General features: G+C 41.1%; 1 protein-coding gene across 2 annotated transcripts in view; it reads left to right on the top strand.

Moving 5' to 3' along the window:
* Positions 1-26,467, top strand: part of FRAS1 (Fraser extracellular matrix complex subunit 1) — a 490,598-nt gene that overhangs the window by 270,629 nt on the left and 193,502 nt on the right. For both annotated transcript variants that reach the window (XM_008957670.5, XM_003832280.6), the window contains exons 18-20: positions 922-1,098; positions 15,355-15,495; positions 19,747-19,890. In XM_008957670.5, coding sequence (XP_008955918.2) covers positions 922-1,098; positions 15,355-15,495; positions 19,747-19,890 — 462 coding nt within the window. The remainder of the gene's footprint in view (positions 1-921; positions 1,099-15,354; positions 15,496-19,746; positions 19,891-26,467) is intronic.

The following is a 26,467-nucleotide window of genomic DNA, read 5'->3' as shown; positions in this document are numbered from 1 at the left end:
AGAGTCACTAGCGATGCCTCTGGGCTGAGTGAAATGGAAAAATCTTAAATAGCTGTTTACCATAAAGGCTTTGGGCTGCTTGGGAGGGCAATATCATTTAAGCATTTTGAAACTAGAATATTGAGAACAAACACTTTAATTAAGTGAAATAAATGTATATTTATTTATACATCAGAATTAAGTGAAATCAATGTATATTTATTTGTATATCAGGCACCTTAGAACAGAGTTTGAGAATAGTTACAAGAACAATGTATTTGAAACAGGAAAGCTGCAACAACTGTTTCAGAAGAGAAAATTTACAGAATCTTTTAAAGAACAGGAGAGTTAATTGTATTCAAATGTGGGCACCAGATAGTTTGACTACCTTATTTGGCTTTGCTTTTCACCAGTAGCAGGGTAAGCAAAATACTGTCTAGAAAAGCAGGCTTTAGCCAGAAAAATTCTAAGAGGAATTTGTTGCCTGGACCCCTATGTAGTGGGTGTTGGATGACTCATGGGTAATAACACAACCACCATTTTTGCAAAAGATACAGTAATGGCCTCCCTATGAATGGTTCTAAAACTCTGCAATAAAAACCAAGGGCATAATGTTAAATCATCATTTAGTGAGTGTGTTTCTCTGGAGAACCAAGCCAATATTGTCCAGTTTGCTGTTTTTGCTCATTTGTTTGTTTGTTGTTGTTGTTGTCTAGCCCGACAGCCCTTATGGGACCTGGGAGATGTGACTGGTTAACACCACCCCTCACTGTTCCTTTCACAAACATTATTATCACTCTGTGCTTTGTATAGAACATTAGAAAAATAATATGCTGAAAGGCTGCATTTGGTGAACTTTTCTAAGTGGGTTTGATTTAATGAAAAATTTGCAACATATATTTGATCCTTGGATTATTTTCTGCATTTTATTTCCATTTGCAGCCTGTCACTCCTCCTGCCTGGCTTGTATGGGTCCTGCACCCTCTCACTGTACTGGGTGTAAGAAGCCAGAGGAAGGACTGCAAGTGGAGCAGCTGTCTGGCGCGGGCATCCCCTCTGGCGAGTGTCTAGCCCAGTGTAGAGCCCATTTTTATTTGGAGAGCACTGGCATATGTGAAGGTAAGCATGATTTGAGAAAGTGTTAGGTAGCCTCTGGGCTTATCTCTTGAGAGATCCTGTGAGGTGGGACCAAAGCCAGGAAGACCGATGTTTCATTTTAGAATGGTTCCTAGATGCTTGTGAATAAAGCAGGAGACCAACGTGCAAAAGAGTAGCCCCCACCAATAGCCTCCCTCCCTTTGTGAACCATAGATGATCTTAAAGAGCTAATCCCTTCCACTCCACCTTTTCCAAGGTTCCATTCGCAGGAGTCCCAGACAGAAATTCTTTCAGGGACCACTATGTATAGTTACAAAAGACTCAGAGCTCATTGTAGAATTTCATTTATTATTTCTTCTAATTTGCTACTCTGAATATGAATTGGTCCCTTCAGGGCAAAATCTGGACTTCTGTCAAAATTTAGAAGTGATTTCTGCTGTTTGCCTTGGCATATCATCTACAGAGAATTGATGACATCCTGAATAAATAATTTGACTCAATAGCCAGGCCATCTATGAGTGGTTGAGGAGATGAAAGGGAAGTATTGTAGTTTCCTTTCTGTTCCCACAAGTAGCTGCCTTGCTGTTGGGTGAATAGTTTGACTCTAAAGCTACATGAAAAAAAAATCATTAGTTTGTATTTTTCATTGTAAACATATGTTCATTAAAAAAATTTTATAATACACCCACTACCTAAACCCAATTGCCTTTTCCATTTTGTTATAATATCTGAGTCTTTTTTCATATTCATAGCTTTGTGTGTTTATATTTGTAACATAACAGTAAGCATGCTGCAAATTCAGTTTTGTATCCTACAAGTCTACTCACTGAAGTGGCCTCCAATTCAATATACCCTCACAGTGAAATGTGGGTTTCAAGACTAGGTTAAAAGATTTCAGGCACAAGGTGTCATATGGCACAGCAGGAAGGATGCAGAATTGAAATGCAGAGACCCAGGGCGAGACACGTAACCTCTCTAAGTGTTTGCATTCACAGTGTTAGAATAGGCTGACACGTAGCCTTTTTGCTAGGCTCAAAGATGGTTAGGAGTGTCAAAGTGGCCGGTAAATTATAAAGCCCTCCTGCTCCGTGGGTGCAAACCTCCATCCATGTACTCAGGTGTCCTGGAACATAATGGGGAATCTGCTGCTCCCTGGGAGGCTCCAGACTCCAGGGGATTTTCATGGTGCCCAGAAATTGAAGGGAAGGTCACCACTCTCCAGACATCCTGGTTTCTACCCATGTATGCATTGCCCAACCTCTCTGTGGCCATTTAAACTCCTGTGGCTCTGTTTTTATAACCACTTGTGGAATATGGGCATCATTGTTGCTGCCTAGTCCCAGTGCTGTCCCAAGGCACATGCCACACAGCCTTTCCCTGTGGTCTGGTTACTTCCAGGTGCCAAAGTGGAGGGTGATGTGGCTCTTTCCTTAGGGACCCCACAGACCCTGGTGGGAGGAGAGGTGCTGGGGAGCAAGTGGCGGAAAAAAGCATTTTTCTCCTCTGTTTAATTGCTTCTCCATTCTCTTCCATGGGTTTAGGTTTGCCAGACAAGCTTCCTCCAGTCACTTCCGCTTTCTGGCAAAACCTATGTCCCCTAAAGAAAATTATTATAGTGCCTAGCCCTGCTTGATGTGAGGAAAGTACAAGGAGAAAATAGAAAGAGAAAGCATAACTTCTCTCTCCCTCCCTCCTTCTGTCTCTCTCTCTCTCTCCCGCGTTTTACAGAAGTGGTTTTTGATTTGATGGAATCTGTGAAACTAGTCTGCATAGTTTTACACAGCCTTGAAGTGTGCACCCTGAGGTTTTTAGTGGAAACCACAGAGGAATTAGACCTCCAGGAACACCAGTCTTTCCAAGAATTCAGAGAGATGCCAAGTGAGACCCCTGGCTTTTGTGACACACAGGTTGAAAGTGGAGGAGCTAGAAAAGCCCACAAGAAATTCCTCACTGTAGCCTGATGATTCTGGTTTTCCCATTGGTACAGTGCTCCCATGAAAAACAAAGTGACATCTTCCTAGACCACTCAGCGCAGTTAGGTGCTTCTTACGATTTTGAGCACCACATTAAACATTCAAAAATGGGGAATTCAGAGTGGGTTCAGAAATAGTTAGAATTGTAAATAAATAAAAATTAGAGTGACCAGGGTTTTTTAGCCCAGAAAATAATATGACCATTTATTTGATACCCACCATGAGCCAGGCAGTGTGAGAAGTGCCTTACTAGTTTTGCTCACTTAGTCTCAATGCCAACCTTATGGGGTCAGTAGGACAACTGTTGTCCAGGAGCAGAAACTGAGGCTTGAGGAAGTTGAGGTTGTGATGTGCTCAAAGTCATGTAGCCAGCACAGAGTAGAATCCCGTGGGAATCTAAGTCCAGTATCCAGTATCCGCGCTATAAACCATCACGCTACTGTATTCCAGTGGCTGAAGAGTTCAAGGTGGTACAGCTCCTAGTCTCCATTCCATACAGGAGAGAAGCACAGCATACTAATGCTTCAGGATTAGAGCATCTTAAATTTAAGAAAACATCCTTGACAAAGGGAAGGTTTCTGGGAAGCCCTTTATACAGGCACCTTTAAAAAGATTAGAATCTGACTGGGTTCGGTGGCTCACGCCTGTAATCCCAGCACTTTGGGAGGCCGAGGCAGGTGGATCACCTGAGGTCTGGAGTTTGAGACCAGCTTGGCCAACATGGTGAAACCCCATCTCTACTAAAAATACAAAAAATTAGCTGGGTGTGGTGGCGCATGCCTGTAGTCCCAGCTACTTGGGAGGCTGAGGCAGGAGAATTGCTTGAACTCAGAGGGCGGGGGTTGCAGTGAGCTGAGATCACACCATTGCTCTCCAGCCTGGAGTTAACAAAACTTTGTCAAAAAAAAAAAAAAAAAAGTTAGAATCGAATCCTGCCAGAATGGTTTAATTGTGGTCCCATGTGAAAGGACCGAATTGACCTCTTGAGTCCCTTGTAGCCCTGTGACTTTATACTCGTTAACATAATATTATTAGGTATCATACATATAGCTCTCTACTCATGTTTATTAGCAAATCCCTGTGCAGTCTCCCTAGGTAGGTTGTTGTACTCAATTTACAAGTGATGAGAATGTGGCAGAAAGAGGTTAATTGAGTTGCCTAAGATTCCATTGGGAAACCGAGCACAACTACCAATTGTTTCCAATCTTACCTGAGTGTTATGTGTGCTGATTGATGTATTTCCTGTCAGTCATCCTGTATCTCTGGAAACCTTTCTGCCTTCCCATAATCTGTTCCGTTTTCAATTCTGCTGAAGTGCTGTCTATGAATCAGGCCTGGGAGTCCTATGAGATTGCACTGGGCTCTTCTTCCCACATCTTCCCAGAAATATCCTTGCCTCTCTGCAGAATGTTAAAAAGGTTAGATGGGCATTGTGTGTATGTGTGTGCGTGTGAGTGTGTGCGCACATATGCACTATTGAGGGTTTTTTTATAGCACCTTTAGTTTCAAATGCTTTCTGTAAGGAAGAGAAAAACAACTGTTTTCTAGAACTCTCCTTCCTTTCTTTGAGACTACAGCACAGAGTGATTAGAATATTACTGCAGCTAATAAAAGCAAGAGACAGATTCGTTATAGGAAGAAGCAATTTACTTAGACACTGAAGTGGTGTCAGCAGTTATCGTAACAGTTTTTACTTTGAGCCACACAACAAACCCTAGTGCAGGATGAAAAAACAATACTACAGATATTTGACTAAAATCCGAGTCTGTAATGAGAGGACAAAAAAATTTAAAATTAACAGTGATCAAAAGGAACACTACTTATTGGAAGCTGGAGGACAGTCTGTCTTTATTCATTCCTCCGGCAAATGTTTGTTGAGTGTCTCCCGGGTGCCAGGCATTTCTAGGCACTGTGAATATACTAGCAAACGGGTCAAATGAAAAGTCCTTTTCTCATGGAACTTATATTTTAGTGAGAGAAATAGATAATAAATAATGAATGAATGAATGAGTAACAGTAGCAGCAACAAAACCCATGGATGCTTGTCTGTGCCCAGAAGCCCCCAGCAAGGTAATGGAGGAGAGAGGAATGGGCTGTTGTGGCTAGAAAGCAGAAGAGCTCTGGTAATATGGCGATGGCCACTTGTATGCATTTGTCCTGTGCTTTGGCTCTTCAAAAAAAATGAACTGGGTGCTTCACAAGGCAGAACTTTGACTTCATGTTTCTTTTTCACAAGGCCTCTATGTTTCCAAAGTGTAGCTAGAATTGCTGGCACAAAAGAGGGTTTGTTGCTAATTGTAAAAGATTGGAGACATTTTCAATAATCAATCCGAATTGTGCACATTTATTAAATATTACCACTGAGTATTAGCGAAAAGAATTGTAGTAATTGTAGTAATTTCATCAAGTTGATCTCACCAGTTTAGCTGAGTGTTTGCTAGCACTGATAGATTCAAGTGACTTCATAAAAAAGCAAACCCAAACCCAAGAAATACACATCAGCCCCTTGCACAAAAAAACTAAACAAATTACAACAAATTAATAAAAACCTGCATCCCCCAAAACAATATCAGAAAACATTTTTTACTTTTTTATCAGTCTTCCTTCACTGATTCCCATGCCTCTGTGGGTGTGAATCTAGATGAGGTCTGTAGGGGGAGGGGTTTCTCTGCTGCACACCCCCAAGGGCGCTATTCTCATAGCTACCTTTGTGCCTGGCTCCTCCCGGAGTCACTAGTGACAACCAGTGTGGCAGTACGTGGCAGCCCAGGGATGGACAGACAGAGCAAAGGATCTAGAACTGTATGTTTCCTGGAGGCCTTTGCTACTGATGTTCCTTGGATCTATTTAAATTGCTCAGCTCAGCCTCTGATTCTCCTTCCACTATGGTTGAAGGATTTTTTTTTTTCTTCTAAAAGGTTTAATCATTTTGAAGACTTAGCTTTTATTTGAGGTCTCTCTAGAACAGAGTTTCTCATAGGACTCTCCTGGGAATCTTGTTAAAGATTCAGTCGGGTGGGGGTGAGGTCTGAGTTGCTGCATTTATAACATGCTCCTAGGTGAGGCTGATGCTGCTGATCCCTGGACCACAGTTTGGAGAAGCAAAGCTTCTAATCAAAGAAGCAGCAGCATATCACTTCAGCACTGGCATACTTCTTTCTCTCTTAAACAATTAGTAAAACATCCTCGTTTTTGTTTTTTCTCACTGCATGCATTATACATATTACAGAAACTTTAAAAAGTATAAATAAGGGAAAAAAGAGAAAAAGAATACCTATTACTAAATTTGATTTAGCAAATAAAAATTCAGGCTTTAGCAAGTTTTAAAAAATGAATAATTTTTATAGTACAAGCATATCCCTAATATTGCATAAGATATTCTAAAATATTATTTGTCGTTTATCTGAAATTCATATTTAACTGAGCGTCTTGTGTTTATCTGGCAACACTACCTATAACCCTTTCATTTTGAGATTACTACTTTTAATCTTATGGCATAAATTCTGACAGTTGTTTATATAACACACACACACGAACACACATACATGTGGGTATATATCCCTTTGTAGTTTAGAAAGTCCTTACAACCAATAATTTTGTTGAAAATCTTGAAAGTTTGCATATGTCTACTCCTACTTTATAGATGAAAAAAGTGATGCTTAGAAGGAACCAAGTAAAGAATGATTTAACAATGAGGGATCCTGGGTTCTAATATAGGACATAGTTGCCCAGAACTAATTTACTTACTTTCTTTTTATTAAGCTCAGATTCCCTTTTTTTTTTTTTTTTCTGCATGTCACACTAGAGCTTTACAATTTAATTTCAGGCCAGGCCATCCAATTAATAATGCAGCTCTGTCACCATTAAACAATTTGGCAGTGGTGACTGGGACTGGATATGAACATGGTCAGGATGATTAGATTAGCCATGTAATTACCCCAATTCCGTGGCAAATTAATAATGGAGTCTTTCAATTTCCATGCAGTTCAGCATGAGGATTAAATATGATATGATTTTGAAGACATTACAAGTTTTTATTTTAAAAATGAACTCTGTACAACAATAATGAGTTTTACTTACACATTGTTTAATTTATTATCTCAGAAGAAACACAGTGTTTTAAAAAAGAATGCAGAGATAATAAACCTCCCAGCAGTCCCATCCCTGCCTTTTCATTGTACTTAGATTGGTGATGGAGCTTTGGTCAGGGATTTATCAGGAGAATTTCAGCAACTAAATATTTCCAGCCTCCTAGGGCTGGGTCTTACTGCACAGAGCAAAATTGCACAAAATTGCTACAGGTTTAGTATCAGTTTTTAAAAAAATAATTCACTAGTTATTTTGGTCAATTAATTAACTTGGTTTAGGTGAATGGGAAGAAATAAAGCATGCTCTGTGTATTTTGATCATTTAGTTGTTGCTAAGACTCACCAAAGGCCTCGAGGCAAAGAGTTTTAATTAAAAAAATACGTGGGCAGGAATCTGCCTGTACAGCTTAAGAGTATGTTACCGTTTATGAAGTTGGAATTCTCTTGCATTAATTGGATTAAGCATATGGAATCTATATTAAGCAATGCCTTTTAATGTAGTCCCTAGAGTGCTGACATGCGCTATACAAATAGGTGCCTTCTGGTAATGTTCAGTCTTCTTCACTTTCCCCTTCTTGCTTTTATAGCATGGATGTGCCAGGCTTTGGGGATAGAAAGATGAAAAAACTACAGGCCATGCCTGAAGGAAAGCATCATCAACTAGGAGAGACTGATGTCTAAGCAAATAATGAAAAGAGCATGACACATGCCATAATAGCAGTAGTCACAAGGGACTGAAATAGCACAAGGTAGACGGGCTCTGTCTAGGAGGGAAGGTAGTGAGGAAAGATTTGTAGAGGGAAAACTTTCCATGATTAAGCCTTTGAAGGATTAATGGGAGTTCACCAGGTGAAGAAGGTGAGAAAGGGCATTCTAGGCCAAGAAAACAGTAAGTGCCAAGGCGGGTTTGGAGAAGTACAGCGTGTTTGGTATTCGTATAGTATAAAGTCCAAAGAGGAGAGTTGTGCAGAATGACGCTGGAGATGCAGGGTGTGTGTGGGACATTACATGACGTACTTTATGTGCTGTGCTAAGGAGTTTAGAGTTCACACTGTTGTTACTCGTAAACTATTAAAAGATTTTAAGTAGGGAAAAAATTTGGTCAATTCACATTTTATAAAGATCTGTCTGGTGGATGTGTGGCAGATAAATAGGCAGAAACAGGGTAGGGCTGGTTAGGAAGCTGCTGCACTAACCCAAGTCATGAATGATGTTGAAGATCCTTATTAAGGGGCTGTGGGAAGGTGGGATAGATTTAACAGAGATTTAGGAAGTAAAATCAACAGAGCTTAAATGGGTTGTGGTGATAGAAAAGTAAAAGTTTAGGATAACTCCAAGGTTTCAGCATGAGTAACTTGGTGAAAGGTGGAGCTACCAAGTGAGATACGGAATACAAAAGAAATAGCAGGTAGGGGAGTAGGATGAGGGGTTGGGGATAGATAGTGAGTAAAGTTTTGGACTGATGTCCACAATTTACATTAAGTGCATATGGGATGAGCTTAGAAGTAGATGCAGAGTAGTATTTTGGAAGTGAGGAATATGAGATACTTTTGAAACACCCAGAAAAGATATCTGCTAGGTAGTAGATTTATGTGATCAGAGTTCAGGATAAAGGCCAAAGCTGTACACATAAATTTAGGACTTACTAGCTTGGAGGTCATCATTAAATCTATGGAAAAGTTTGCCCAAGAGTAAGAAAAGGAAGGATAAAGGGTGGAACTGGGGGAAGCTTCAATATTTATGAGGTGGTTAGAGAAAGAGGCTGAAAGAAATTTTCAAAGACAGAAGAAGTAGATAAGTATGATGCCAATGCTTCCATCCATCTATCCACCCCCACACACACCTACCTGGCCACCCATTTAGTCAGCAGAAATTCATTTACTGAGAATTTATGACATGACAGGGAAAAGGGACTGTGATAGGCACTGCAGGGATCATAGAGATGAAAAAGACGTGATTTTTACTCTTAAAGAATTTCTAATCTAGTCGGAGTGAGAGATTGGGGATGTTAAATCATGTTCATTTAAAAAAAGAAAACACAAAAAGACTGAGCACAGTGGCTGACACCTACAATCCCAGTGGTTCGGGAGGCTGAGGTAGAAGGATTGCTGGAGGCCTGAAGTTTGAGGCTTCAGAAATCTATGATCATGCTGCTGAACTCCAGCCTGGGTGACAGAGCAAGACCCTTTCACCAAGAAAAAACAAAAAGTAACGAGAAGAAGGAAAAGGAGGGTACTCACTTCAATTTTTAGCCCTTATCACAGTACTCCCATTGTGAGTCTAGAGGATTTTGATATCTACATCATATTTTGAGAGAAGCCCCCTCAAAATTTGTTTTTGACATGAAAAGCCAGGAAATTTTGTATGATATGAAAGTAGGGACACTTTATCACTTTTGTTATATCATTAAAAAGAAAAACGATAGTAGTATCGGTTGTTTGAAATATACATGGAAAATAGAATGAAAAAATTGATAAGTTTAATTATTTTAGGTACAGTTTTTGCTGAAGTCAGGTTGGCTGGACTTTATAGTCATCTAAGGACACTTTTTAGTGCTTAAGCAGCTCGCTTATTCTTTTTCAGAAATATATGTACTTAGCCATCAACTGGAAAGCCAGTCTCTAAAAATGTAGTATTGCATGGAGGAATTATTCATAGAACTTCTTTCAGATATCTCCCATATACGCTCTGTAATGGGTTCAGTCTTCCTTGAAGGATCTTAGACTTCAGACAGAACTCCTGCTATGAAATCAGCTTCCATAGAATGATTAAGCCTCATATAAGTCACTGAAATAGTGTCGATATTTCCAAAACCAGCACGGAATTGAAATTTCATGACTTTTTTTTAAAGGATGCAGATGGTAACGCCTGTACTTGCAGAAACAGAGCATTATAGAGAAAAAAGATACTTTAAGAGGATTGTCATCCAGCGTATTCTTTTCCCTCTGTACCCACAGCAACTAACTAGTTCATTATCTAGTTAGTTCTTAAACATTTCCAGTGAAGTCTTCTGAAGACTGTCATGGCAATGTTCATTGGAGCTTATTTCTAAAATCTAGTGGATGCAAAGGGACTTTCTTCTGGACTTCTTGGCCCACAAGCCTTTCAACTTGTTTGTCTTCTTTACTTTCCTGTTGTATATAATTGAAAAATAACCTTTGTGCACATTGAGTAAGGCTATTACATTCGTTTTGTGACCAAATGAAATGAAATGTTTGTACTCATAATGCACTAATTAATCTTTCTCTAGTTTTTAATTCCACAGTGATACACTTTGATTTCCTATTTATTAAGGAGGTATAACAGGAAGAGCTAGGGATTTTAGCAATCTTGTAAAGTCTGATATAAACCTAATGGTATCATCAGACATATATTTAGGTGTGCAAAAATGTGTTGCTTCAAGATGCTTCCCCCATATTATTCTGCAAAGCTTTGTGTTAACAATATTATTTAGCTGTGTTTTAAAGTATTGCCACCTCACTTTCCTTTACATACTGTTTTATTTTGTGTTAAACATGTCTTAAATAAGGTGCTAAAGTATATCCTTCTTTTATAATAATATTTTCTTAAACATCAGTTCATTCATTTTGTAAAAGGAGTCTGAAAATACTTGGGAAAAAATTCCTAACTGTGAAACCATGCCCTAAAAATTTTGAGGGCCCATCTAAAACTTTAATTTGGGAAGATTGTGTTAACTCACATGCAGTAATATTAAAAAATGACTCATACGGTTTAGTAATAGACTGGGCACCAAAGGGCTACTTAAAAAATAATTGCTCCTCTGGCTGAAGGGAATGCCTGGAGGCTACTTATTTTATTTCCTATCATTAGAACGAGAATCATCATTCTACTTTGCATAGGAGGATCAGCTCATTCTTTCCCTTAAAATGGGAAGATAAAGGCATTACCCCCACCAGGCCTCGTATGATACTCCCCATTCTGAGCCCAGAACACCCAGAACTTTGGAAATTGGCTATTGCCATGTCTGAACTGCGAGTATGGGAAGGAAAAACTATTCTGACTGTTGTTCCCACTACCATCCCACTCTCTCAGTATCAACGTAGACCCAGACATTCTGCTTTACTTACCTCCAACCTGACTGTTCCCATACAGAGTTGTGTTAAGCCTCCTTACATGCTGTTAGTAGGAAATATCAAAATTTGGACAAATAACCAAATTGTCCGATGCATTAATTGTCATCTATACACTTGTATTAACTCCCATTTTGACTCCAGGAAAAGTGTAATGTTGGTTCGAGCTCGAGAAGGAATCTGGATTCTGGTAACTTTACCTAGACCTTGGGAATCCTCCCCCTTAATACATCTAATTAATGAAGTGCTACAGCGAATTCTAAAGAGATCTAAGAGATTTGTTTTCACTTTAATCGCTGTTATCATGGGCCTAATTACAGTCACTGCAATGGCCACCACTGCCGGAATGGCATTACATTAATCCATTCAAACGGCTCATTTTGTTAATGATTGGCAAGCCAATTTCACCCAAATGTGGAATTCTCAACAAGGCATTGATCAGAAATTGACGAATCTAATTAATGATTTAAGACAGTCTGTTATGTGGCTTGGAGATGGGGTAGTGAGTCTCGAGTACCGCATGCAAATGCAGTGCTATTGGAATACTTCGGATTTCTGTATCACCTATTCCTATAACGAGACTGACCATTCATGGGAAATGGTCAAAGGACACCTTCTAGGTAGGGAAGATAATTTATCATTGGACATAACTAAATTAAAGAAACAAATTTTTGAAGCCTCTCAAGCTCACTTATCCTTTGTGCCTGGAGCTGAGGCATTAGATCAGGTGGCAGAAAATCTTTGTGGATTAAACCCCATGACTTGGATTAAGTCTATTGGGGGCTGCACTGTAGTAAATTTTGGAATTATGTTTCTCTGTTTAATCAGCTTGTTTTTAGTGTGCCGGAACAGTCAAAGAATCCTGCGTCAAAATCGAGAGAACGAACAAGGCTTCATCGCCATGGCACATTTATGTAAAAAGAAAGGGAGAGATGTTGCGGGAAGTCAGGGACCCCAAACAGAGGGACCGGCTGAAGCCATGGCAGAAGAACGTGGATTGTGAAGATTTCATGGACATTTATTAGTTCCCCAAATTAATACTTTTGTAATTTCTTATGCCTGTCTTTATTGCAGTCTCTAAACATAAATTGTGAAGATTTCATGGACACTTATCACTTCCCCAATCAATACCCTTGTGATTTCCTATGCCTGTCTTTACTTTAATCTCTTAATCCTGTCAGCTGAGGAGGATGTATGTTGCCTCAGGACCCTGTAATAATTGCATTAACTGCACAAATTGTACAGCATGTGTGTTTGAGCAATATGAAATCTGGGCACCTTGAAAAAAGAACAGGATAACAGCAATTGTTCAGGGAATAAGAGAGATAACCTTAAACTCTGACCACTGGTGAGCCATGCAGAACAGAGCCATATTTCTCTTCTTTCAAAAGCAAGTGGGAGAAATATCACTGAATTCTTTTTCTCAGCAAGGAACATCCCTGGGAAAGAGAATGCGCGCCTGGGGGTAGGTCTCTGAACTGGCCCCCCTGGGTGTGTGCATCTCTTATGGTCGAGACTGCAGGGGTGAAATAGACCCCAGTCTCCCATAGCACTCCCAGGCTTATTAGGAAGAGGAAATTCCCACCTAATAAATTTTGGTCAGACTGGTTGATCTCAAAACCCTGTCTCCTGATAAGATGTTATCAGTGACAATGGTGCCCGAAACTTCATTAGCAATTTTAATTTCACCTCGGTCCTGTGGTCCTGTGACCTCGCCCTGCCTCCACTTGCCTTGTGATATTCTATTACTTTGTGAAGTACTTGATGTCTGTGACCCACACCCTATTCATATAAAACTTGCTGGTTTTACGGTTTGTGGGGCATCACGGAACCTACCGACATGTGATGTCTCCCCTGGATGCCCAGCTTTAAAATTTCTCTCTTTTGTACTCTGTCCCTTTATTTCTCAAGCTGGCTGATGCTTAAGGAAAATAGAAAAGAACCTACGTGAATATCGGGGCAGATTCCCCGATAATAGGGCTGTTTTATAATCTTAAAAAATAAAATTTAAGAAAAAGAACGTTAATTAAAAATATGGGTCTCTAGGTTCTGTTTATCATATAGTAAAAAATACTCTTGAATAAAGCTCTGTAGTATATCCGGGGATGATGATCAAAATATTTATTAACCAGTAAGGCAGGGGCACTGCCCAGTGAGAATGGCATTGACCTCAGTTCAGGAGCAGAGTCCTGGGAATCTCCTGGTATGGGTATTAGCCTGTAGGTGTCAGGCTATGAGTAGGGCAGGGTGCTAGGGGTGGGGTCAAGGCTGCAGCAGAGCACTGGAAGGCTTAGGGCAACAGTCATATACCAACCTGCATGGAAGTAGTTCAATACTTTAACCACCAGTACTGATGAACCAGGACATTCCAGCTGAACATTAGCCCCATATATATATTAAAGATTCTATGTTACAGTTTATTAGGGGTTGGTGGCAATGGAGATCTCAGTGGTGAAAAATCACTTCTGGTCCTTCCAAGCCAGCTGAGGCACAGTGAATGTACTCAGAGGGTGTCTCTGCAGTCTGGTGGATCTTGTCCATTGGGCAGAAGATGGCCTGAAATGCATGGGGTTATCTGCATGAAGAACCAGGTCTTTGTCTTACTCATTATTGTATCCCCAGTACTTGAAGCTACTTGAGGCTCAATGACAAATGAATGATTGGAGATAAATGGCTGGTTGTTTTAACATGTAGTTTTTATTATTCCGATGTGTTGAGGCCAGAAGATCAGGAGACTTGCCATTGAAAAGTTTGTTACTCACAGCTTCAAAGAGGAAGGGGCACCTCATAGCATAAAGGGCCACAAAGGGGAGCACGAGGGTCAGTCAGGAGGCAGAGGTGATGGGGGGAACATGGGCAAGAGACTTTATTCTAACGTCAGTAGAAAGGAATGGGTGAAGTAGGGTAAGCAGGCTTAGGATTGGCTAGTTGGGATAATTACAGTGGTCTGTGAGGTATAGAGACTGTCTCTAGTTGTCTAGTACCTGGCCCCAAGGCAGAAGAATAGTAGCCTGGAGTGTAAGCGTATGATAAGGGAGGTGGTGGGAGTGTGAGTTCTGGATTAGTTAGTTTGCATATGAAAGGCATGCTCCCAAGGAAATCATTTACTATCTCCAGGAATGTAGCCCCGGGGGGGCCAGTCTCTCCAAAATCTGCTTGGTTTCAGATGTCAAAGAATCAAAAATATAGAAAATAAAAAGGCATGATTAAGACAATGGCTACCCTTGAGAAGTCATGCAACTATCCCCTTTATCATTAAAGGTCTGATGAAAGCTAGCAGAGATGTTTTCTTTCTCTTTGCCTTTAGTCTCTTTTCACCTGTGGGTTGTTCTAACATAGCACTTAATGCTAATGCTTATAGCCAAGATTTATTAAGCCCTTACTACGTGTCCAGCACTATCCTAAGAATTCACATGCATCAGCCCAATTAGTGTCCACAACACCCCATGCAGTATGTTCTGTTTGGATTTTTGTTTTATAGATGAGGAAGCAGGAGCCTTGAGAAATGAGTTAGTCAAAGTCACATAGAGCTATGCTGTGATGCTCTTATTCTCTGTGCTATACTCTGTCTTTCAATCATTCTATTTCAGTAGCTTGCTTGGGTGTCTGTTGTAGCAACTAGTTTGAGCAGCTCAACATGTTGGGCAATTCTCATCTGTGTATGCCCAGTCTCCATCATAGAGTAGGCACTTTATAAACCTATGTGAAATCAATAAGTGAAGCTCTCACCAGCTTTTCCCTTTGATTTGAGCAACACGATAAGCAGCAGAGTATCTAGTGATAGAGAGCTGTCCCAAGGGAGGGAGAACTGTTTTCTGGCTTCCTGTTTTTCATTTGACATTCTCTGAGAATGGGAACTTGGGAAGCAAGAAATGTATGATTCTGTAAATGTTTATTTCTGTTTTGAGGCACATGTGCTTTACTTAATCTGAGTTCCACAAATGCTTGCTTTGCAGGAGACTGCCTTTAGAGAGAAGTGTGTGATATGTGCAGCCTGTCACTGGGAAGACCAAGTGAATGTACAGAACATACCCTGACCCAGGAATGTTAATGGGAGAGATAGAGTTACTGTCTGTGTCACGTGGGGCCTTCCTGATTGTCTCCTTTGCTTTATCTTTCCCCCAGCTTGCCACCAGTCCTGTTTCAGATGTGCAGGGAAAAGCCCACATAACTGCACAGACTGTGGGCCTTCCCATGTGCTGTTGGATGGGCAGTGCCTCTCCCAGTGCCCAGATGGCTACTTTCACCAGGAAGGTAGTTGCACAGGTGAGTATGTAATGTGCTGAGGCACGTTGCCTATGACCATGTTTTGTCTTCAGAGCGTAGCCAGACACTGTAATTAGAAACCTTGACATACTGGGGACTAAGATTCAGCTGTAAATCCTTGTCTTGAACTTGCAGATTCAAAGTATAGAGGGAGGGGAACAAGTGAAATTTAGTTCTTCCAGTAAGGAAGCATGGAAATAAAACATTAGAATCAGCTTTACCCTAGAAACTATAATATTTGAATAGACTCTGAACTTGGTTTTCTCTTGCCTGGAAGACAATGATCTGAATAAATAACTCCTGTCGTGGACTAAATAATGACCTTTATTTCCTAAAAGAACTAGAACTTAGTTCAGCATAAGTCTTTGTTGCTGTGGCTTAAAGAGAGAGAGAGAGGCAGAGAGAGAGATAGGGTTCTGCTGTTGCCAAGCTGGAGTGCAGTGGTGTGATCACAGCTCACTGCAACCTCACCTCGGCCTCCTGGGCTCAAGCAGTCCTCCCACCTCAGCCTCATGAGTAGCTGAAACCATACATATGTGCCACCATGCTTGGCTAATTTTTTATTGTGGAAAAAGTGTTGCCCAGGCTAGACATGAACTCCTGGGCTCAAGTGATCCTCCCACCTTGGCCTCCCAAAGTGCTGAGATTACAGATGTGAGCTACTGTACCCAGCCTGTGGCTTTTTTAAAAAGTTTAAAAGTTTATGTTTCTGATTATTAAAAAGATATGTGCTCATTGTAGAAGGATTGAAAGTTCAGAATAGGAAAAATAAATGGGGGTTTGGGGATAAAGATAACTGATTATGCCACATCTTAGAAGCAACAAATATTACCCTGGTGATAGATTCCTTTTTGATCTACTTTTTATGCATGCTGTTACATAATTGAGAATAAATTAGAGCTATACTTTTTAATATTTTTTTCAAAACATAAAGTCATAAGCAATTTTCTTTTTTTTTTTTTTTTTGAAACGGAGTCTTGCTCCGTCACCAGGCTGGAGTGCAGTGGAGCAATCTCAGCTCACTGCAACCTCCGCTTCCCAGGTTCAAGCAATTCTTCTGCCTCAGCCTCCCGAGTAGCTGGGATTATGAGTGCATGCTACCACGCCCAGCTAACTTTTCTATTTTTAGTAGAGACAGGGTTTCACCATGTTAATCAGGCTGGTCTTGATCTCGTGACCTCATGATCCACCCGCCTCAGCCTCCCAAAGTGCTGGGATTACAGGCATGAGCCACCGTGCCCAGCTGTCATAAGCAATTTTCTATGTGATAAAATGTTATATGTACAGATACGTGTGTGTATATTTGTCGTTTTCATGGTTGCATATTATTCTATTTCTTTTTCTTTTTTTTAAGAGATGGATTCTCACTCTGTCACCCAGGATGGAGTGCAGTGGCATGATCATAGCTCACTGCAGCCTTGAACTCCTGGGCTCTAGTTATCCTCCTACCTTAGCCTCCCAAGTAGCTGGAACTGTAGGCATACACCACCATGCCCAAGTAATTTTTTAAAAATTTTTTGTAGAGACAGGGTCTCACCTTGTTCTCAGGCTTGTCCTGAACTCCTGTCCTCAAGCAATCCTCCCTCTTCAGCATCCCAAAGTCGTGGGATTACAGGTGTGAGTCACTGCATCTGGCTCCATTTCTTTTCACATAAGAAATGAAATTTGGCAACTGGGACACTTGAGGACACTAGGGAGATCTTTTACTTTCTCCCTCTTAATGAGGTACTGCTCTGGTTATCAGTTATTGCCTAATAAACCACCCCAAATTTGTGGCTTAAGACAACAATTGTTATATTTCCCAGTTCTGAGGATTGCTGGGCAGCTCTTTCTTCAGATCCTGCAGGTGGGCTCTTCATTGACGTCTGTCACCTGGGTTGGTCAACAATCTCTTACTCTATGAGGCCTCTTCTCGTGGCTAATTGTACTTCCTCATGGCATGGCAATCTCAGCTAGTCAGTCTTCTAATGTGTCAGCTGTCTTCTCCTGGAATGAGTATTTCAAGAGACCTAAGCAGAAACTGCAAGCTGCCTATCACCTAACCTAAAAAGTCTCACTGTCACTTCTGCTATATTCTGTTGGTCAAAGCAAGATAACCCACATTTGAGTGGGTGAAGGAACAGAATACACCTCTCAGTGGAGGAATGGCTTATGCACACAGTTAGGGATGGATTTGATTATCTTCATCAAGGAGACAAGCTACCTTGGGTGTTAATGCACTTGTATGGAATCAAACATTTGGCACAGGTAACTGTGCACTTCCCAGCCCCACTTTCCCCAGGCTACAGCAGAATAGAGCAAAAGGAGATGGAGGTATTTATTTCCTTCTTTAACATGTCAGTCCAGTATGTTTTTTAAGATCACCTTTATGTTTTAGTGACAGAGATTTTGAAAATCACTAGTTGGGATTAGTACAGAATTTTGTTGGAATTGACACAGTACTAAAATTTAAGGACTTTATTGTAGTACTGTGTGTGGTGTTTTTTTTTTTTTTTGGTATATACAGGAAAAAAAACATTCTATCATGATTTCTCTTTTATTTCTGAAAAATAGACGGTTGGGGCCTGCTGATAGGAAAAAGCCCACTGATATGAAATTATATTACATGTATTTCTGGAGTCAGTAAATGTGATAAACTTATGACATGTTTTTAAAATAAATTAATATTTGTTACATTCATCTAGCCTTAAACTTCAAAGAAGTGATTTAGAATGAACACAAATTTAGATGATTGAAGATCAATATTATATTTGTTCTGGAATTCTTTGCCTTTTTCTAACTGTCTTTTTAATCTCTGCAGTCCCCTGGTGAGTTGCTTTACTTTAAATACTCTGTCAAGCTCAGTGGGGGAATGTTCCTGGTTTCTTTGTCATTAGGATTGCCCTTGAGAGCTGTTTCTATCCTTAGGTGCTTTCATCCTAGCCCAGCTGGTTTTTGTATGTATAAAATTGTTTAGGGGAGGAAAGTCTGGGTATATCTAGCTCTTCTCTGTCCATGCCTCTTTCCGCTGGGAGCCAGCAGATGGATGGTACCATAAGCAGCAGGGCACCCAGGTCACTGGAAATATTCTGATAGGGAGGAAGAACTGGGTGTTGGAAATCATCCAGAGAATGCTATGTCTTTTGGATAGGTGCTTTCAACATTGAGAGCCTCAGGAATGTAGGAGGGGTGAGAGTGCTGTCCTTCTAATCAGCAGTTCATTTTCTTGCTTGCTTGCTTTTTTTTTTTTTCTTAAATAACTCCTTATCTTCTCTTGGCCTCTTGCCAGAATCCAGAGGCTTTACTTGAAATCTGTGCCTTTGCTTCCCACCAGCCGCGTGCCAGGAGGGAATTCATCAGTTCCTGCAAGATCTACCCAGCTCCAGCCCTTCACATCCCCTCCTCTTGGACTCAGACCTGCTTAGACCTCCTTGTCCTTGGCAGAGAAGTTCTTAAATCTGCTTCCATGTGCTTGCTCCTGCTGCTCCGTTGGCAGCGTCAATGCAGCTGCAGCTGCAGCCGCCTTTGATTCTTTGCCACCCTTATCCTTATTGCTTACACCTTACCGTGACTCACTTGGTTTGTTTCAGTGTTGTACCTCTTGTTAATTTGGTGGTTTTTTTGGAGAAGACATAGCTTTGGCATAACTTTGTCTCTAAGGAATTGAACTTCAGAGGCAGCTCACGATAACCTCCAGAAAGAGGACTTTTTCTGTTCTTTGTATTTTAATTAAGTATTGCTGATAAAATAAGCATCCCAGTGGTGGTGGCTTGAAGGGAATGCCTGGATGGCCCCTGACTCTAGAGAAAAGTTGCAGTATAGTTTGCTGTGTATGGATTCCCCCCTCATCTGCTAGAAATTTCTGAGAAGTAAAATGTCCCCTTCTTCTCCCTGTCCCACTCATTCTTTGAGTCATGGTATGTTAGGGTCAGGGAGTCCTACCACTCGTGTTTCTGCTCTGTGACTAGGATTTGAACTTCCTTACTTACACAGATGGAGATGATCATGCTGGTCCCTCTGGAATGTGTGGCCGATTTCTCACATATTTATAGTTCTAGATTCCATATTGTGTTCATGGACAGTACCGCCCTTGACATCAGAAATGCAGTCTCTAGGTCAGGTCCAAGGGTGTGCCAGGCTTGCTCAGGAATCTTCTAAAGATGATTAGAGTTGGAGGTCTGCTTTTAATGTAATTTGTGGAATGCATTAAATACTTCACGCATATACATGCTGAGCTGCTAATTCCAATCCTGGTTTTCGTCCCCCTGCCAGAGTGTCACCCAACCTGCAGGCAGTGTCATGGGCCGTTGGAGTCTGACTGCATCTCCTGTTACCCTCACATCTCTCTTACCAATGGTAACTGCAGGACCAGCTGCAGGGAAGAGCAGTTCCTCAACCTCGTGGGATACTGTGCTGGTGAGTGAAACTCCTGTGGACTCCTCGGAAATCACTGGGCAGCTGCCGGGGCTCTTCATACCAGGCTTAAGGGGGCTCTTTGTCCTCAGTTTATGAGCTCTTTTACAGGAGACATTTGTTTCATGTCTGGAAACTCATGTTACTGCTTCTCCTTGGGCATTTAGTAAATACTTGTGGATTTAAATAGAACTTCTAATAATACTCTTGCAAATCCTGAAAATCTCAGACTCTCATATTAATGAAGAATGAAGTGATGATAATAGCACCTTTATATGCATTCAGAACTTCTTCTTAAGTTAGCAAAAAGTGTTCTGAAAATAAGTCACTCCAAGCCTTCCTTTCTCTTGTCTGCATTTTGTCTTGCTTCTTGTTGTGGAGAATCTTTGCCATCAGCCCCAGACATAAAATTTTAGAGAGATTAACCTAGAAGTAGATCAGTTGCCTTAGGAGATGGGATTTTTTTTTTCTTCCTCATTTTAGAACTCAGATCTAAAAAAAAAAAATTAGGAAAGCAGTCTGAAATTTGAATAATGTTGGAACCAGACATCATTTATGTTCATCTATCCAGACAACAAATGTGCATTTTTGAGTGCCTACTAATGGTCAGATGCTCAGAATACAGGAAAACGATGAAGGAGACAATGACTCCATCACCAAAGAGCCTATAGACTGGGGAGGGGAATTTACTGGGTAATGGGTTATTGTATATTTCTTGATCCACTTTTTCAAACTCTGGGACAAACTTGCAGAGCTTCTCCTTTAGTAGCTGTTGCCTCAGCTCAGAAGGGCTGAACTGGGGAGATCCTGGGATGCTACTGGGCAAATGGGAAAGGTGAGAAAGTGTGCTGAGAGGTTGACCAGGCTGTCAGGCTTGTTCTGGAGCAGGGAAGAGGCGTGGCCAGTTGTCTAGATCACAGAATCCAGCAGGCACATTCAGTCTGGGATGGCGCTGACATCTCGGCTGTTCGGTCTGGTGGATTGAGGGTGGGGCGGGGCACAGCAAGTCAGTGGCTGTGCTCCCTGTGGCTGGTGGTGCCATGGTCCAGGTGAGCCATTTATTTTTGCATATGACATTAAAGACTAGACATTTTGGTATTAAGGTCTATATCCTAAGAAAACCAAACTGTCAAGCACAGGGCTGCAGCCCAGAATGCTGGATTCGGAGCGGAAGCCCAAGTGTAGAGACTGTGCAAGCCTTTTAGGTGCAACAAAAAGTGGAAATTCAGAGTCCAGGATTCGGACTAATCAGAATTCCTATCAGCTGTAGGATGTGAGTCTATTGCTAGTGATGTTAGTTGTAGTCAGGACTGTCTTGGAAAGTGGGGAAAATGGGAGATAGTAGTGCCCATCCCCAAAAGAGAATGTGGGGATGGAAGGGGCTGTTATTACAGTTTGCATGTTTGAGTTTAGCTACTTATTATCACTTTAAGACATGGAGGAGCAGCTACTCTGAGAATTAAATTGCTCCCTACGTGGCTAAAGCGTATTGGTGGATATTTACTGAGAACTCACTGAGCACAAGGTGCCAAGTTGATGTTTGAGGGGGATACAGAGGTCTTCCAGGCTACTTAAGGAGGTGAACCAAAGACACAAGTGTAGTTAACAAATGGTACAAAGCAATTTAGGGACAGTAACACCAACCAGTAATAAGGGCTGTAGGAGTTCAAGGTAGGGAGAAGTAACAAGATATGGAAGGGATTATGCGGGGGTGGGTAGAACCCAAAATATTTCCAGAAGAATAACCAGGATCCTGTGAGACAGAGGGAGATCTGGTGGGCTTTCTGAGCATGGTTTCACCAGGAGACAGGCCCAGCAGGTATAGCACGTGGGCCATTCATGACTAGTGAGTCCTCTAACCTGGGTGACAAACATGGTTGGTATTAAAGCATATTAGTTAAAATGGTTGGGAAATTTAGATTCAAACCAGAATATAGAAAGTTCAAAGTTTCAGGCCAAAAAGTTTTGACTAGATTTTGTGAGCAATAGGGCCATGAGAGTTTTGGAGAGGACTGTAGCTTGACTAAGGGTGTCTTAAGGCAAGAAATCTGCAACTTGTATGGAAAATGGACTAACATAAGGAGAGATTAGAGTCAGGGAGAAGAGTTAGAAGGTAGGACCTGAATTATATCCTTCATGATGGCTTTTTTATTTAAAATGTAACTCTGAATGTGGGCCCTAAAAATTTTATGCTAGGGCATATTTAAAAAATACATGTTTATATAAGGAGATTAGAAACATTTAATTTTTAATGAGCTCTGTTCTAATGTCCAGAGTGTTCTTTGATAGTAAATTAGGTGATTAGGACTTGCATTAATTTTTTAAGGCTAATAGGGAACCTTTAGAAGGAGAATCATGGGACTGAGCTAAACAACTCTGGAAGCCCCCAACCCTAGAAGAGAAGGTCCTACCAAAATAAGCTGAAAAGGAAAATCTTGGCTGTCCTGGGAATTAAGTATTTCCCTTAATACTTAATACAGGAATTAAGTGTCCTGTATTAAGTAATGGTTTTAAATGAGTTAACCATTGTCTGGTGCTTAGAAATCATTTATTGATTAAAGACTGGTGTAATAGTATTTATTATAGAAAAGTTTGATCAGTAATTTCAGTTATTGAACTTTCAGAGAACTGTGCTGACCCCAAAGTTTACTTTTTCACTAAATGTATGACTTATCTAAACACCTCTACTTTTCTCTGTAGCATTGCAATGCATTCACTCATGTACAGATTCATCAAACATTTATGAAGCCTTTGCTCTGTGCCAGGCATTGTACTGGGCTCTGGGGATATAAAGACAAATCAGATATGGTGCTTGCATACAAGAAATGGACTCTTTAGTGAATGAAAGTGTTAGTTTGCTAGGGCTGCCATAACAAAATACCACAGACTGGGTGGCTCAAACAATGGAAATTTATTTTCTCCAGGTTTTGGAGGCTGGAAGTCCAAGATCAAGGTGCCCGCAGGCTTGGCTTCCTCGGAGGCCACTCTCCTTAGCTTGTAGATGGTGGCCCTCTTGCTGCCTCCTCTTTGCACATGCGCCCCTGTTTCCCTCCGCATGTCCTGATCTTCTCTTCTTATAACTATATTGGTCACATTGGATCAGGACCCATCCTTTAATATCCTTATTTTAACTTAATTACCTCTTTAAAGGCCCTATATCCAACTACAGATATTCTGAGGTACTGGGATATGGCCTCAGCCCATGAATTTTCAGGGAATGAATTCAGCCCACAACAGAAGGGAGTGGGTGTTTAGTATGATATTGCTGTGGTACTCTGTGCACAGTGCGGGATATGAGATGAGCCCATGGAACAGGACCCTGACCCACACTGGAGTGTGTGTATGTGAGTGTGTGGAGTGGGTATGAAAGCTTTCCGGAGAATGTCACAACTGAGATGATTTTAAAGGTGAGTGAGAATTAGAGGAATTTGGAGCTTTGGAGGCAGAACATTTCAGAAAATGGGCCAAAGAGGATTATTTATTGAGACACCCATAAAGAGTTGAGTCCTATGACAGTGGTGAGACTTGAAGTGGGAGGGAGCAGGACTGGTCTGTAGGGCCTTGGTACACCCATGGGGATGCCTTGAAGGTTCTGGGAAGTGTCGCGACTGCATTTCTGTGAAGAGAAAGATCTGCGGAAGATGGCTTGGAAGAAAACACTGAGGCAGAAAGTTCTTTAGGAGGTAGCTGCAGAAATCCAGATGAGAGAAATCCTTTAATGAGAACGTTGCTGAGGGGATAAAGAGAAGGGGTCATGATTTCACCAGGTATTAATAGTATGTTAGGTTGGCTCATCCCAGATTGCTGTTTTGTCTGCAAAAATGGTCTGAGTGGCAATTTCGTATGATTTAACGTAATAGAAGCAACAGAGGTTGGTGCTCCCTCAGCCCTGGGGGGTAAGGGAGAAGGAGCTTTGCAGATAGTTTCCAGGTTTCTGGTCACAGAAATTCGAGGGGTGGGAATACCATTTACCAAGGGTAGGAATAGATCTAGGAGGCAGTGAGGAAAACAGTGTGCTTGAATTTGGCCAACCTGAATTTGGGGTGACAGCTGGACATCCCAGAGTGTCTCTCCAGGAGGAGGTTAAAGGTGTAAATTGACAGGTTTCTTACTCTAGCTACTAGGAGCTTGTCTCCTCTCTCAGTGTTGCCCTGAACCTAAAGTCCTGGAGTTGTTTTTAACTACAGTATTGCCTCAGTCAGGTCATAGTTAACCTCATAGAATGTTTAGGTGACTTTTATCTAAACTCAGGAAGGTATTAGGAGAAACCATGTGATGACAGGCAAAGCTGAGGATAATCTACCTTGCATGGGGCCGGCAGTGGAATGTCCTCTCGGTGTCCTTGGGAAGTCCTAGCTCATGGGAAGTCCTGGAGAAGGACCCTCTCTGCCTGCTCTTTCGTGTACGTCCAAGCGCCTCCAGGGTGGTAGGGCTTCCTCTCAGGATGCATTTGCTATTTGACTCGGTGACCTGTTAATTGTACTTAGCTGTTTAAAAAAGAAAATGACATCAAATCCAGCACACCGCCAAGAGTAAACCCATCCTGGGAGCAGGTCCAGTAACCTCAGTGTGTCTCACATATGGAGATGTCATATGTGTGGGGTTTCTTCCTCCAAGTCTATCAAAGCAAATATAAAAGTATGTGAGATTTAGGCCAGAGCTGCAGGTTTTCAACAAAGATAAATGAACTGAGGTGAGAGGCAGCTGTGCATAATTGCGGGAGACACAGTTACTTTCTATATGGAAAGCCAGGTTTTCTTTTGTCATAGATTAGAAAAAAAATTTTTTTTGCCCACATCTCAACAACATTAACAGAAAACTCCAAAGCCTGAGGTGCTTTCTGCATTTCTCTTTCTCAGCTAAAAGCTTCCTTTTGTTCATAGAATAGGGTAAGAATTAAAAGGAAAACAGATAAACACCTGGGGGCGGGGGAATGTCCACATGCAGATGCATTTTTTAAACAATGCTTTGAGTTTTGTGGACTGCCTGATGGGATGGCTATGTTTTTGAGTTCTTATGTAGAAAGAAGACAATATCAAGGGTAATATTGCAGAGGGGAAGACCTGAAAAATTAAAATAGTTTTTTTTGGGTAGTGAAAGTCTGGGGGATTAAAAATTTGTTATTGTTTATGAAGTATTTTTTTAAATGCAGGTTTGCTCTTTCCACAAATCTGTGTGAGAATGTGAGCAAAAGAAGACAAATATCAGTAAAGAAATATTACTTTGAGTATTTTCATGCTGCATTCCTATTCCACAGAACTCAAATTCTAAACAATGGTTAATAGGTGTTGCATGCAACAAAAACAAAAACAAAAAAACCTCCTGGCCAGATAAATTTGGGATTGACTTGGTTACATAAAGGTAAGCAACTTTCTTTATTGCAGGATTTCTGAGAACCTTAAAAATGCATATGTGTGCTGTGAATCTTTAAGATGAAGATGGCCAAACATCATTTCCCGAGCACTGAATTGAAGACCCCTTCCTTTTATTATAGCCTCTTACAGGGTTAGCCAGTGGTATGCAGAACAATATTTTGGAAGTCCTTAACTAACTGATATTTATACTTTGAACAATTGGTTTGCACCCCATAAAGGTAAAAGAAAATCATGAACCTGTATGCAGGTTGTGGACCAACTGACTTCCCTCCCTCCCTCCCTCCCTCCCTCCCTTTCTCTCTTCTACCCTACCTTCTTTCTTTTCTCTGTGGGCAGGCAGAGAGGTCACGCAAGGAGGTGCGTGTTTGCCACCCTTTTGCCTGCTGAAGAGCATTGCTGTTAACATTTTTCTTCCACATCATAAATAAACATTTTTGAGTCCTTTCCATGATTTTTCCCATTTATTGTCACCATTTCTGAAAGAAGGGCCCTAAAAATGTGGTGAAAAAGTAAAATTGCTCAAATTTAAAGAGCAACACATCTTTATTTTGGAATAAGCTGATACAACTGCAGCACTGAATAACAGGGGGGAAAACCCAGTTTAAGTTGAACATAATTAAGAACCCTGGAGGGAGCCTGGTACGAGCCAGGGCACCAGCTCTCTGTCTCCCCTCCAGACACAGTGACTGGAAGCCAGAGAAGTGAGAGCCAGTTCTGTTTTAAAGCAGCTTCTACTGTGCGGGGGAGGTGGGTTGGCACCGCCCTATATCTTGCGGTGGCTGCTTCTGCAGTTATAAATGGAAAGGAAGAAAAGAGCCATAAACTTTAAACATGTAGCTGTTGTTGCCTTATTTTGATCACCAAATCCTACCCATCCATCCCTCAATGCCTGGTTCAGATTCCTTCCCCTCCAGGACCAGCTTCTGCTTGGCATCTCCCCTGTTAGAATTTCTAGTATGCTGATTATTTCTACCATTTACCTAGCACTTGGGCTTTGATCAGCTCACGTTCTCTGTAAGTGATCTTTTCATGGGTATCTAATAATAGGTGCCAGTTCTGAGGGCTTATTATATGAAAAGTGCTCTGCTAATTGCTTTGAATGCATTTTACCATTTAACATTCGCAATGATCCTCGAAGGTAGGTACTAATTTTATCCCCATTTTTACATGTAAGGAAACTGAAACTGTCTAACAGAGGTTAAGTA

Source organism: Pan paniscus, chromosome 3 (assembly GCF_029289425.2).
Source record: "Pan paniscus chromosome 3, NHGRI_mPanPan1-v2.0_pri, whole genome shotgun sequence".
Classification (NCBI taxonomy): domain Eukaryota; kingdom Metazoa; phylum Chordata; class Mammalia; order Primates; family Hominidae; genus Pan; species Pan paniscus.
This window is presented reverse-complemented; position numbering and strand designations above follow the sequence as displayed.